General features: G+C 28.3%; 1 protein-coding gene across 5 annotated transcripts in view; it reads right to left on the bottom strand.

Moving 5' to 3' along the window:
- Window positions 1-2,519: 2,519 nt before the first annotated feature.
- The window catches only part of LOC113376736 (glutamine--fructose-6-phosphate aminotransferase [isomerizing] 2), a 44,377-nt gene continuing 31,183 nt past the window's right edge, over window positions 2,520-15,713 (bottom strand). Inside the window, exons 5-14 of one of the 5 annotated variants that reach the window (XM_026616770.1) lie at window positions 14,059-14,202; window positions 13,819-13,960; window positions 12,482-12,502; window positions 11,408-11,431; window positions 6,299-6,459; window positions 4,775-5,244; window positions 4,195-4,408; window positions 3,873-4,028; window positions 3,352-3,615; window positions 2,520-2,655 (exon numbers count right to left, since the gene is read on the bottom strand). In XM_026616770.1, coding sequence (XP_026472555.1) covers window positions 2,545-2,655; window positions 3,352-3,615; window positions 3,873-4,028; window positions 4,195-4,408; window positions 4,775-5,244; window positions 6,299-6,459; window positions 11,408-11,431; window positions 12,482-12,502; window positions 13,819-13,960; window positions 14,059-14,202 — 1,707 coding nt within the window. In that variant the 3' untranslated portion in view covers window positions 2,520-2,544. The remainder of the gene's footprint in view (window positions 2,656-3,351; window positions 3,616-3,872; window positions 4,029-4,194; window positions 4,409-4,774; window positions 5,245-6,298; window positions 6,460-11,407; window positions 11,432-12,481; window positions 12,503-13,818; window positions 13,961-14,058; window positions 14,203-15,713) is intronic. The other 4 variants (XM_026616772.1, XM_026616775.1, XM_026616771.1 and 1 more) reach the window with 4 other exon arrangements.

Here is a 15,713-nt window from a genome sequence, read left to right as displayed (position 1 = left end):
TGAGAATATGTTAATTGAAATATTAAATATTCGAATGTTGTCGAGCTACATATTGATTTTCATTGAATATATATATATATATATATATATATATATATGTATCTACATATATATATGTATCTACATATATATATGTATCTACATATATATATGTAGATATATTCAATGAAAATCAATGTGTAGCTCGACAATATTCAAACATTTAATATAATATTAAAAATATATTATATATAATATAAATTATTAATTATAAGTCATGTTTTAATACGGATAAACTATCAACTTTCTGTTATAAGGCTTGATACTATACTGAATATGTAAAATGTGAGAAAATATTTAGAAATAAAATTATAAGTATCAAATGCTAAAGGGACTCGGTACTTATGATTATATTTTTAATTTTTATTCAATATAGTGTAATAGAAAGTTGATAGTTTATCCATATTAAGTGATAATTTATAATTAATATTTTATAATTCGCAGATATATATTACTGTAAGAATTCACACTAAGCATGAGTCCTTTCATGGTCTCAAAACGCCTGTATTCTTATGAAATAAAATTTGTTAAAAAAACTGAGTGTAGTGTGTTCATACTTGCATATTATGTATATATATGTATATATATATATATATATATTTATATATATATATATATATATATATATATATATAATATAGCCTGGTTGATACTACCCAGGTTTGTCAGTTGAGTTAAACACCAACTTTACTCGACTCAGGGAAGAATAGTGTGAGAGATTTCCCATAGCCATTCCACACAGCAGTGCCCAATATATATATATATATATATATATATATATATATATATATATATATATATAATATATATCCACATACATATACTTATATATATGGCAAAACATTAAGATTATGTGTTTTGCCCTAAAAATTTTGCCACACATATCACACATCTTAATTTATGTTCCACTCAATACAAAATTTCATATGTATATATATATATATATATATATATATATATATATATATTCATATTCAATGAAAATTTATGTGTATCTTTACATTATTCAATTATTTGGTATTTCAATTAACATATATAAAACTATTAAATATCTGAATCTATCAATAACTAGATACAATTTCCAGACATGAATTATGTTTACAAATTTCAGTATAAATAAATGTACATTAACAATAATTTATGGCAAATACAAGAGTCTTCAACATCGAACTATGAAAAACCCACGTCTGCAATATTTCATTGTTATGAATTATATGAATTTACTAAAATGAAATTTAACTAAATCTTACTTAATTTTAAATACATGAGCTATTGATACCTAAACATTAAAACAAATTCACAAATTTGTCAAAAATAGATTTATAAATCTCACTTCAAAATGTATGAGTTCTACATATTGAATTGTCCGAGTATATAAAACATAAGTCTAAGTTTTGAATATATCATTTGCCTAATTTAAATATTTAGTTAACTTAACTGTAACTAGGATGTTAAATCGAACTTTAAAAAATTCAATAAGACATGTTTTTTATTGAATTGAACAAAATACAATGCCAAATAGCTATGTTTACAATATCATGATCGATATTTAGGCAATGCCTCAATATAAAGTACTCAAGTCTTGTATACTCAGGTATAAAGTATCAAATTTTATAATGTAGAAGTTAAGATAGAAATTTTGAATGAGCTAAACCTAAAACATCATATATTAAATTAAAGATACCTATATAGAACCTAATTCTAGAATACTTAAATCTTACATGTTTTTCTGAAAAATAAAGAGTAGAAAATGAAGACAAAATTATTAAGTATGAGCAAAAAATTTGTCACTTTAAATTTGTTTATTTAAAAGTTGCGTGTTTTACATCATTATATCAATTTTTACACATCTAATTCATTTTCAGTAGTGATATTTACACAAAATTTACATTTTTTTTTTGGATTATATTATCATTACATTATATTTTATATAAAAATGCAATTTTTTAATCAAAATATTGATATGCCAAATATAAAATTTTATATATAATAAAATTGTCCATAAATATATCCTCTCACAATAAGGTAAAATAATTACTAGAATTTCAAATGCATAAGTTTAAAAATACTTATTGATAAAGAAAGTCGTTTCATGCGACAAATTACTTGATTTATGTTTTCACGTCGATTTTTCTAAACTTATATTCCAGATGTTGGTTACAACGTTTGTATTAAGTCTGTTTTCTACTTAAATTCTATGTGAATGTATATAAGTTCCTTCAACTGAAGGAAAAATTAATTAAAGGGATAAGACATGAAGTGATATTCTACTTAAAAAAATATTTTGTATTCATAACGTTACATAACAATGTTTGATTATCCATATTAGAATAATAAATTATATAAAGCATTTTTCAGGTAAGAAAACATGCTATTACGTTTATATTTTAATTACTTTTAATTTTAAATTATAATATTTTTCACTTCATGTCAATATTAATTACTAGTACAAATATTTATAAGAGTAAAATTTAGCCAATTAAAGTAAGTAAAATAATTAAATCTTCATTCGACTGTTACAGACTTTGCCAAATTACGAGGACAGTCCACATTGCATCCACGAAGTACAGCAATGTGATAAGATAGCAGTTGAAGGGGTATCACGGTCAGGACACCCTAAAGGCAAAAATAATATTGATTAATCATGTAATTAATAATTAATTAGACTAATATTATATATAATTTTGAAACTTGAGGCTGCAAAATCTGTATATTTTTGGTTTGATTTAGTATTAATTTAAAACTAAATATTGTACTTGGCTGCTGTAAGATAGCAAATCATTCTCCATTTCAGTCATTTTAGTGATCAGAATATTTACAAAATAAAACAAGGATGTAAGAAAAAAAATTGATAAGAGGAAATAATATCCTAGAATAGCACAAATACAGAAACACAAATATAATTGAAAGCACTATGATAAAATGACAAACTATTACAACTTAAAGATTATCAATCTGATGAAGTTACTATATCGGAAACACACTAATAAAAACAGTGTAAGTACATTTGATTTTGATTTTGATTCAAAATTTTGAATTCAAGTTAAAAATTGGTAGAAGTATTCTCAAACAAAGAAAAAAAGAATGAAGAACAGATAATTCAGAAATATTATAGTTAAAGATTGGCATATACAGCAAATTCAAATGCAAAATATCATCTTAGTATAAAAGCAAAAACTCTTATCAGTACTGATTTATATCCTAAAGTACTGTTATTTAAAATTTTCAATTTTTAAACTTCACTTACGTTTTATTCACCAAATATGCTGAATTTTAATTTTTTTCATATTGTATATTTATTACTCTACATACCTGCAAACAGTCTACTGTTTTGGGAATCTCCAAAACTTTGGAAGAGAAGCTAATAGTCTCAGCATCACCTTCTTCACAGATAATGATTGGCTTTCCATCTCTAGCTGTAACTTGTTGCATAGCGTTCATGCATTTGTTGTAGACTGGATCACGCATAATAATCATCATAACTGGCATAGAATCATCTACCAAAGCTAAAGGACCATGTTTGAGTTCACCGGCCATAATACCTTCACTATGCATGTAGGTCAATTCTTTCACTTTCTGTAAAATTAATACAAATAATAAAATACAGAAATGATAAATAATATAAAAACCATATCCTGGGCAAGAGAACACTCGAATTGCTCAATTATGAATGGCAAAAATAACTAATAAATTATATTCCTGAATTAGATGTACACTTGTATGTTACATTGGCTACTGACCAATCGAAACTAAACATACAGTAGCACATAATAATTATGAAATACATCTTTTAGCAAAATTTTAGTAAAATGGTATAGTTATTTATTACTAACCAATGCTCCCTCCATACATGTGGCAAAATTGTATCCTCGTCCCATGATCAATAAAGACTTCTGTTGGTATAAATCTCTAGCTAATGCCAATACTTTATCGTCAAGTTTAAGAACTTGTCTAATCTTTTCATCAATGTGCTCGAGAGCTTTTATTATCTGCAAATAAATTTAAGAATGCATAAATATATCCAAATGTGATATAAATTTAACAATAATTGTTATATTAAATATTCCATTATCACATTAAATGCCTGTAAGATTTAATTTAACATCATTAAATGCCTGTAAGATTTATGAATTTAGAATCTTTTTCCCCTTTTACCTCAAGGCGTCTAGCTTCCAAAGATTTCCTGTCTTCACTCATAACCAGAGCAAACATGACCAAAGAAATAAACTGAGATGTGTAAGCTTTGGTGGAAGCAACACCAATTTCAGGTCCAGCGTTTACGTGAACACCACAATGGGATTCACGACAAATGGAACTACCTACTGTATTGGTTATTCCAACAATAAGAGCTCCACGCTGCTTGCAATATCTAGAAATATGAAATTGCATTAAGAATTAGGTCAAAAAAAAAAAAGATTAAATACTATATAAAATCATGATATTCTAATAATTTTGCCAATAAAGTGAACAGCATTTTTGTACCATTTTATTTTTTCTTGATAATAGAAAGAAGCCTGTTCAAGCCAGAAAGGCATTAATTAACTTTAATTCGGAAGTTATACCAAGTTCTGAAAAATCACTTGGATTAGTTGGCAAAACAGTAAATAACATTAAATTAAACTGTTGGAGGACCGCTTGAACAGTTGGTTGAGAGATTTTTACCTCCAACTGCGTCAGATAACATATTTATTTTCCTACCAACCCAATAAAGCATTTGATATATCAATATTATCACCTGAGAGCCATAAGTGTATCGGCTGTCTCTCCTGATTGCGAAATGAAGAAGCACACATCGTCCCTGAACACAGGGGTATTTCTATCCAAAAAATCAGAAGCCAATTCAACCATGACCGGTAATTCAGTCAATTCTTCCAACAATTGTCTGGTGGCTACAGCGCTGTGGTAACTGGTACCGCATCCTATCAACATCAATCTGCGGCATCTTTTGATTTCTGGAATATATTCTTTGATTCCTCCCAAAGTGACTGTTTGATTGACAAAATTCAATCGGCCTCTCATGGTGTTGACCACGGATTCGGGTTGTTCAAAAATTTCCTTCTGCATGAAGTAGTCGTAGTTTCCTTTCATAATCTGCTGGATTTTCATCTTCAGTGTGTGGATTTCACGAGCATGGGGATCGTCGACCAATTTTCGTAGACGATGGATGGACAGCTTTCCTTCTTTGACGGCTGCGACGTCATCATCCTAAATGAAAAATAAAGTTCTTATTGAGAAACTATGTTAAATTATCAATCGCAAGGGTAAAATAATATACTCCAAGATAATTTGAAGCTTTCAATTATATACAAGAAATATAAGGTTTTTATGGTAAAATGATTGGTTATGATCAAATATTGAGATCAACCTCGGCCAACGTTCTTAGTAATTACACCAGGACGGAGTCAATAAACAATTAGATTTAAACATTTTCTAAACGGCACTGACAATGGCATTATTTTTCATATGATCTTTCGTTCCGTACTAATTTCAAAATCAAAGTATTTGGATGGATCAAAAGATTTCAGTTGAGAATATATACTTGCACATCAAGTGGAAATTTGATATCATACTGCTTAATATCGAGCTGCCCGAGGTTGGGATCAAACCTGGAAATAGTTTGTGCTAGCCAATGTTCTTAGCCATTACACCAAGGCGGACTCAATTTAGCACTAAATAAACAATTAGAGTTGAAGATCTTTTAAATGATCAAGAATAGGTATTTTTCATATAATCTTTAGTTCCGTACCTATTTTAATTTTGTCCATAAAATTATGACCGAGGAAAATTTGAGTTATCCAGTACAAAACGAGAAGTTCAAGACATTATCTTCAAGTTCAAGACTTGAGCATTTTGTAGATTTTAGGATAAAAAAATCTGTAAATATTAGGAAAATCGTTTTACAGATTAAAGTATTTGGATGGATTTGGATCAAAAGAATTCACTTGAGCATATATTTTTCCAGCTCAAGGGAAAATTTGATATCATACTGCTTAATATCGAGCTGGCTGAGGTTGGGATCGATCCTGGGACTAGTTTGTGCTAGACAACGTTGTTAGCCAATACACCAGGACGAACTCAATTTAGCACTAAATGAACAATCAGATTTAAAAAAAGTTTTGAATGGCACTGTACTAATTTAAATTTTGACCATGAAAATACAACCGAAGCGAATTTGAGTTATCCAGTACAATATGAGAAGTTGAAGAAATTTGATTTTAGCAATTTTTAGAAATCGTCACTGATCATTGAAAGTTCTTACCTCGAAGTATATGACGCGGTTGGTGTGCTCGATGACTGCAGAAGCATCTGATGCGAAGAAGTACTCGACCTCCTTGTCCTCGAGTGGCTGAAACTCGGATGTGCTCTCGGACCTCGGCAAAACTGGAACATCACCGCGCGCTAGGCCATGAGGTCTATGCTCTGTTGTGTACCACCGACACCCGAACACAAAAACCCATTTGCCATAATGATATAAATCGTGTATGCGACTATCACACTTGATAACATTACACCAGGCGATAAAAGGCGCGGCGTGTTTATGTGTGTTATGTCATCGGAAGTGTTGTGTTAGCCTGATAAGTGATACCCAAAGAAAGACAACATCAAATGATAAAGGATATATTCTATTGATTGTGAAAACTAAGGAAACAAAGTAGAGAGATTAGGGTGGATAAAACTACAATTGGAACTGAACTCATGAATTGAAACTTGATTTTAAGGAAGATATACCGATTGACAACTTCATAATACCCAAAGAAAGACAACATCAAATGTTAAAGTATAAAATTCTATTGGTTGTAAAAACTAAGAAGACAAAGTAGAGTGATTGGAGTGAATGGAGCTACAATTGAAACTGAACTCATGAATTGAAACTTGATTTTAAAGAAGATATACCGATTGACAACATCTTAATATTCAAAGAAAGACAACATCAAATGCTAAAGGATAAAATTCTCTCGATTGTGAAAACTAAGGGGACAAAGTAGAGAGATTGGGGTAAAACAAACTAAAATTGAAACTGAACTCATAAATTGGAACTTGATTTTAAGGAAGATATACCGATTGACAACATCATAATATTCAAAGAAAGGCAACATGAAATGATAAAGGATAAAATTCTATTGGTTGTGAAAACTAAGGAGACAAAGTAGAGAGATTTGGGTGAATACAACTACAATTGGAACTAAACTCATGAATTGAAACTTGATTTTAAGGAAGATATACCGATTGACATTCGTGAGGGCCAGGGAGAAGTGACGTCAATGTACAGATAAAATCCTCAATATGTCAGATCATTTATTGTTGGAGCCGTAATCAAATGCATTAACTAATGCAAATGCAGAGGATAATACGTTAATACCAAAGCTCGTTCCCAAAACTTCAATACAAAAACTTAAAGTTGAAGTCGAACTTGTTCTAGAAGTTGGAATTTAGAAGTAGAAGTCGGTTGGATTTGATAAGAATGTCAGTTGATTCAGCATCAATTTATTAAGTTCAACTGTGTAAAAAAAACTTGAATTCACGAACAAATATATATTTACCGAGAAACCACCGCCATCAATATTATGCAAAATGGTTTTCCACAGTTAATAATTCCGAATTATCTTCATGCGGTTAATCCACACTTTTGGTAATCTAAATAATATATACCATTGTGTTTCTAACGTTTACTTTCATTGAGTTCTGCTGAAGAAAGTCTAAAATATCTATATATCCAGCGCAATTTCAAGAAGTAGAAAGTAAAGAATCGTTAGTTTGTCCACTTGAGAATTTTCAAAGAAGGTAAATATTGATGTAGACACACTTGGGACTTTTTCTGTCTGGCAAAAAACAACAATATATCTAAAGCTCTAGATAAAATCAATGTCTTTGAAATGTATTTAACGTTCATCTTGGGGTATAACTTATAAGGCAACTCATAAGAGAAAAGCCAATCTTTTCCAGATGTATACATAGATGGATATAAGGTAAAAGCTATAATTATTTCGATTTGGATATTTTAATTATTCAAATAGATTATTGAATCCCGAAAAAATTGGCATGTCTCTTAACAGTATAATATATTTAAATTAGATTCAAGATCCCAAATTCAATTGAATATTGTTCTATAAATATTGAGATCTTAAATGATAAATTACATCAGATAAAGTTCATTTATTGCATTGAATTGAATTTCTTTTATTCTGATGTAATTTAAATCCATACCGCAATTTTAATTTGCTCTGAACATCAGGAACATTTGAAACGTCCAAAAAGAAGAACAAGTTAAAAAATATGTTTAATATATGGTTATATAAGTTCACATTTTTTTCAAGATTTCAATTTTGATATAGTTTCTTCAGTTCAGATGCAGTGCAAACGGTAAGTATATCATATTTTTCATATTTATGAACGCGATGATTTTGACAAAATAATTTTCCTGCATTAAAAAATGTAACTACAACAGAAGCAATAATTTGATTTATTTGACTAACTAAAAATGCAGAAAAAATATTTTGCAATACGTTCATAAACCAAATTACAAAAGGCAATATATACACAAGGCACTTATAGTATTACAGCCAAACTGAATGAATCTGAATATATTAAATTAAAATAAATTTTTATATATATTACAAATTAATAAAACGTGATAAAATTTGGCTAGAAATTCAGTCTTTGTTTGGCGTATCAAATATTTATATACATTATAAAGTGAAAGATTTTAGGAATTTCGGATACGATATCATGAATACATTTGCAACATAAATTTAATAATAAAAACAATAAATGTAAAACAAATGAATACTCATAATAAATAAAATTTTAACACGATCAATGATTGTGAAATTTGTAAATGAAGGAGTCAAATACAGAGCAGACGTTATTTTCATTTATCAAAAAAAAAAAAAAAATACGAATGCAAATATTAAACACAAGTATTTTAACGTAAATTTTATGAATTTAGCATAACATTTAAAATAATATTATATATGCATATTTATATAGGTAATACCTTCACCACATTTAAAAGACTATGAAAAATCATTGTTAGAAAAATAAAGTACAGATAAAAAAAACATTTTGAAATTATTAAATAAATATTAAATAATGTACTAATAATCGTTGAAAATATTAGCATATTGCATATTGTTCAGTAAGATTTTTTAACGGCTACAAAAAATAATGCTTTTGAAATTTTATACACGTTTATAGTTATTTTTCAAACAATTTTACAATTTGATTTTTCTTTATAGTGCAGCCAAAAATATCCATACTTAAGAATTTAATATATAAAGATCTCTTAAATATTTTGATTAATTATTAATTATTGATTGAAATTGAATTGAATAAATAAATTGATCATAAAAATAATAAATAAATAAATAACTTGATTAATTTATAATTTAAGTCTATAGATAAAGTGTTAAAATTAGGAATGTATTCTTAAACAATCGTCGTAAAAATGCTTAAGTTCCCTTTTATAAAAAAAAATTAATAAATTTTTTAACTAAAACAAGTGAAAAAATTATTCCGGTGTTGTCTGATGTACTATATAAAGTAAGGTCAATTTTACAAGAATTGGACGCATTTTTCATTCATCAACTAATTATTATTTCAATTATAACTGCAATGGAAAACAGAAAAACTAGGATTTTATATCCAAATTGTAAATTTTCCAACAATGATTCTCCATTACTAATAATGTTAAGAGTTAATATTCCACATATCTTCGGGGCTCTAACTAATGTTAATTGGCAACAAATCTGAAATATATTAGCACGAATTTGTATTTGTATTAGCACGAAATGATTTGATGTTTGGCACATATGAATGATTTATTCATCTGACTCCTTTGGGTCCACAATCTACCTATAGTTAAATGTGTATAATATAAGGTATGTAATGTATAGTATTCTGGCTGTTTGTCTGACTAGAAGCGTCGAAACTACGATAACCTGTAACCCTGAAAATTGTTAGCGAAGCAAACGATTTGCGATGTGATCTTTTCACTAAATTAACTAACTAAGACATACTATTTTCATTGATAAATGAAATTTATTAATTAGCAATGAATATTGCTATGTAGTTTTTAAGAAAACAGAATGAGGGCACACTAAAAATTCAACTGGAACTGTTCATTCGTGAATTTGGATGAAGTCAGAAGACCATGTAATAAAATCAGTGATTTATTAAGTGCATTATTATTCAGTGCAAAGTTGGTGAAAGTTCCTAAACTAAATATAAAATATATAAACAAAACTGCAGCAACGGATATCCCAATTTAAACCGGAAAACATATTTGCAACATATAAATCATAAAAATATACGTTTGTATGCGGTGAATTTCGATTGTTAAAAATAGATTTTCCTGTTTGTATTCGCATAGTGTATTAATTTCTATATTTATTAAGGGCAAATTCAGATCTAGAATTAAAAAAAAAACGATTTTATATTTTTTTAAATATATTTTCAAATTTGACTATTCAAGAATAAGTTTATAAGAGAATTTCCAAAATTTCAATTATTTTCGGAGGTATAGCTGTTTGAACACGACCATCCTCCTCTGTTACTTTAATCGCGTTTTTCTCGAAACTCTTTTTGTTTAGATACGAAACCCACGATTTCTCAACTTCTACTCGACCGATTTATATAGAGTCTTCTTCATAGACCTCTCTTCAGTATGAACTACGCTCATCCTCAAATTCCAATTTCAACAATTTTTAAAAAAATCGAAAATATCAAAAAATGTTCTAAAAAATAAAAAAAAAATTTACAGACAGTTGCCGTTTTTGATAAAATATTTTTTTAACTTGTCTTTAGTTCACACGATTGCTGCATCATTCTGAATTCATAAGCACATTGATGAGCCTATTCTCGGTTACACCATTTGTACTATTTGGAGATTAATTTTTAGCAATTGGCAGTATCAAAAATTTGAATTACCGCTCGTTTAAACATGATAGGTATATAGGTGTATAGATAGTTTTATGACTACCAAGATCATCAAGATCCAACATAAAAAATCAAGATTTATCAAAATAAAATAGGTGCACCGAGAATACCAAATCGTCAACAAACCCTTAGGGTATGTATTATGTATCCAATAATCACGTGAGATTATTGGGGAAGGGAGGGAGAGTGTTGACAAAAAAATCACGAAATATCGCATAAGGGAAGGAGGGGTAAAAAAATCAACAAAAGATCCAAAAATTTTGTAGTATGTCTTTTTAGATAATATCGCAAATCGATGCCAAAACGCTACGAGCACGTAACACTATCAATCCCCTGACTGCTATTAGTAATTGTTATTAACAAATACAAATCTAAATAATATGCATTATGTCAGCTGAAGCAAATATAAAAAAATCTTTATAACGGTCTGTACCTTGGAGACTGCTTTTGTCTGCATCTATTTTTCGAGAACAAAAAACAAAAAAACACATGAAAACAAAAAAATATTAGTAACAATAAAGAAATGAATACATAAATTGTATCTTAACATTTGATTAGACAAGACGGAATGATTTGGCGACATGTAAAATTTAACGAAGATTTCACCGAATCAAAATCGGGCATGCAAAAGGTAATTTAGGGGCCAATTCTTGGATAAAGTAGAAATGTTATGGTGATGTTATGTTACGGGTCTATCTTCGTATGAATTGGTAGTAAAGAACTGTCAAAAAGCTGTGTGTTTGCTATGCGATCATGTGTTACACATAAAACCTAACCTACAAAACGCACAAACGTCAATTAACAATTTTATCATAAGTGCAACTTTCTGATATCCTTCCGATAGCACATACATGAAGTTAGGTTTTATGTGCAAAACGCCCAATCGCACAGCGAATACACAGCTTTATACTTATACTTATTTATCTATGCTACAAACTCATACGATGATAGACCCCCTAACATAGCATTACCATAACATTTTTATTTTATCCGAGATTGGCCCCTTAATGTTAAGAAATACAGAGAATAGAAAGTGAAATTTACATACATACGTTGATAAAAATAAAATAATTAAGCACGTGCAAACAGAATTGGTTTGAAATTCATTATCTAGTAACAATTATATTTTGTTATCCTTTTAGGATAGATTTTATCTTCATTTAGTTATCTTTTTAGGATAGTAAAATTATATTAGCTGTAAATTAAAATCACTACGAATTATTGTGTGACGATAACCTTATAGAAATATTTAATTTAGGTGAAGAATATAACTTCTAATTTTAGTTTCTTCAGCATTCCAGATAATGAACTTGAAACCAGTATAACAATTAATAAAATTATTGAAAAAAAAGAATCGCACAAAGTTTTTTTTTTTTTAAATCACAAACATAATATTGGTGTATATTAGTATAGTGAAAGATATCTAGGAAATATGATGAGTTTTTCAAAAAAAAATCTTATGGATATGTAGGAAAATCAATAAAGGAAAATGGAATAGTATCAATACCTTTTCTCATTTGCTGGTCATCTGTTGCAAGAACGGGTTTATAGAGGTCAATTCAAATCAGGCGTCATGAAAGAAAAAAATCAACAAAACGCATGAATGGCCAGGTTAGCAAAATTCCTCTTCGGTCTTGTAATATGAGATAAGATATAATCAAAACATGAAATGATAATATTCCAGATCAATAGCAAATGCATCGAATAGCCGTTGCTTGTACGAGATTTTTTCTAATATCAATTGTTAAAAAATTATATAACATGGTATAATCATATATAATATGGACATAGTGCACCATAAATTTACTTGAGCAGAATAGTACATAATTTTCGAATTAATGAAAAAATCTCGTAGGAAATTGAAACCTAATGAATATTTTTATGAGATTTGAACAAATAATAAACAAAAGAAAGATAATAATATATAAAATATGTATCAAATTTATGATTAAAAATATATAATTAAACTAAAGTAGAATAAAATTAAAAATATAAATCAATTTCATAATTTTGAAATAATGAGATAATTCAAACTATAAAATTATATAATCAAATGATAAGTATGAAAAATTGAGTGCTAAACGCAAATTATACTTTCCATGACATAATTTGAAGTAAATATTCTCTATTTGGAATCAGGAAGCAAGGATTTAAAAATTGGTAATAAAACTGGTCATGCACAGAACCTTCAAGGAGAAAAATTCCGTTTAAAAGTACGAAACATGCAAAGTACCGGATTTTATAGTAAAACCAAAAATTTGAAAGTAAGCAATACTTAAAAGAAAGTGCAAAAATCATTCCTTAATTATTAGAATACTTACAAAAAAAAAACAAAGAGATAAATTACAGTTGTTCCGTATAAAAATAAACATACCCACCAATAAAATTGTGATTGAAGAAACATGTGATAAAAGTCAAGAACCATGTTATTAAACTTAACAGATTGATTAGTGATATAAGTATAAAGTATTTCCAAGTCCTTTTGCAAAACATTTTCATATAAAAGCATGAAATACAAAAATGATAACATTGAAAATAAATAAAACTTATATAAATTAATAATAGTTTAAACAATCCAAGTAAAAGTGAATAATTATAATAAATGCAATAAAAAATATGATCTCAATTCAAATCAATATAAAATTAAAAGTGAATAATAATCATGATATTGTTCGCATTCATCAGAGCGCGACTAATAAACATACCAAATTAATACTTTCATTTTCTGCATATAAATTTTTTACATTTATCAATAATCGAAGCATAATAATTTATTTCAGATATTCAAAAAAATAAATTGATATAATTAATTTGATAAATGATAATTTATTTTATAGACTTTACCTTTTCCGTATAGAATGGGAACATGATCGGTAGCTAAACGAGTTTTCGTTTTGATACCGACCAACAATGGTGAACCTCTCCTGGTAGCCACGCATTCACCAGGGAAATGTTTTGATTTAAAGCACAAAGCGAAGGCACCTTCCTAAAAAGGATATAAAATTAGTCAGAATATAAAATATACAAATTGCTCCCTATCTACTAATCCATTTGTCAAATGATTTTATTATTATACGAGCTTACCAACTGCATAATAACTTGTTCAACTAATTCTCTGAAAGAGTAGGTTGGATGTTCCTTGAAGATGTGATCCACAAGTTTAGCGATTACTTCGGTATCAGTATCGGACTCGAAGCAATATCCTTTCTCTTCCAGGAATTGTTTGACCTGAAATAAAAGAATCAATGAAAATAATTCAAATTGCAATATCAAAACCCATTGAAGATCGTGAACTCTAGGTAACAGATCCTTGGTAGGTAAAAATATATCCAACCAAAGCAAAAAAGTGAATAATTGAAAATAATTACAACAAATAAATTAAATATTAGTTGCAATAGGTACAACATATTTATTTACATCAAATTCAATACAGAATTCGTCGAAAAATAAAAAGAATAATAATCCTGTTTAATCCTGTATACCAATTTACAATCAGATGTCAATTTTTATGACAACGCCCAGTGATGTAGATAGCATGAACAAAATCATAAAACTTAAACTCAATATTCACTTTTTGAAGTAAAACTTCCTGGTGAAGCGCGACTAAGGTGTAAATCCGTACAAATGCAACGGAAGTGCGTTACGGCCGAGTCGAGTGCCAATGATTCGTCATTCGCTCTCGAATATATCATTTCTATACGGGTCGATTGTGATTGGTCTTTGGATTTGTATGCGTGACTTTATACGTGCGTACGTCACCGAAAGCGTGAAGCATATTGTTCATTTTTCAGTGTTTCATGTCATTACATTTTAAGGTTAAATAGTAGTACAAATCTTGAGTTATTAAAAATGTCTGGGTCGGAAGAATATTTTATCCCGTCCCCCATAAATAATCATAGTGCAAATAGTAAAACAAATGCAAAACCTTTGCCGTGTATTATTCGAGGTTTTCGAGGTTATTATATATACCCTTGAGGTTATTACTAAAGTGGAAAATATTTTTATAGGCAAGACAGATACTACACTTGCTCAAAAAATGGGATTATATCGCCAGCAAAAAAGTAAAATAAAATACAACCAGTCAATAAATGTATGTTAATTTTAATTACATAAAGTTCTTCAAACACAATTATTATATGATGAGAGAAATTGTGAAAACAATATTTCTTTAGGCGTTGTTTCACATAATCCACTGTGCGAACGAAAATTTTAAAATTTATTAATTACTTCATTTCTCTAATGAAGGTCCAAGTCCTAAATGCTAATTACAATGACAAACCGATCATTTCATATTTGAAGTATGACTTTAATTACATTATTGTTTTCAAATATTATAAATATTTTTAATGCTATTATAAATATATAATTTATAATTTATTATTATATAAATGAGTATAATGGTTGACACTAATAAATGTGTGCATCACAAGTGTTACCGGTTACCGTATTACTAATAAACATTATTCAAAATTGTTATATGATGTATATATTTACAATTGAAATGCCATCCTGAGATATCAAAAAAGTTTTACTACAATCGCGTGCGAACCTTACGCGCACTCTTTTTTTGTGAAAAGAAGCATCGTTACAAATTCAAAAGCAAATCAATATGATGAATCAAGGACATTTAATTTTCCAAATTCTTCCAAATTTGAAGGTTGATCATCAGCATAAATTGGGAGAACGTCTTCATTTTACGAAGGATGAAACTTACATATTAGTGATTATGAAATACTAAA

This window comes from Ctenocephalides felis, unplaced genomic scaffold, assembly GCF_003426905.1.
Source record: "Ctenocephalides felis isolate EL2017-DRISC unplaced genomic scaffold, ASM342690v1 CF-g0.4_SCAFFOLD_01886, whole genome shotgun sequence".
Lineage (NCBI taxonomy): Eukaryota > Metazoa > Arthropoda > Insecta > Siphonaptera > Pulicidae > Ctenocephalides > Ctenocephalides felis.
This window is presented reverse-complemented; position numbering and strand designations above follow the sequence as displayed.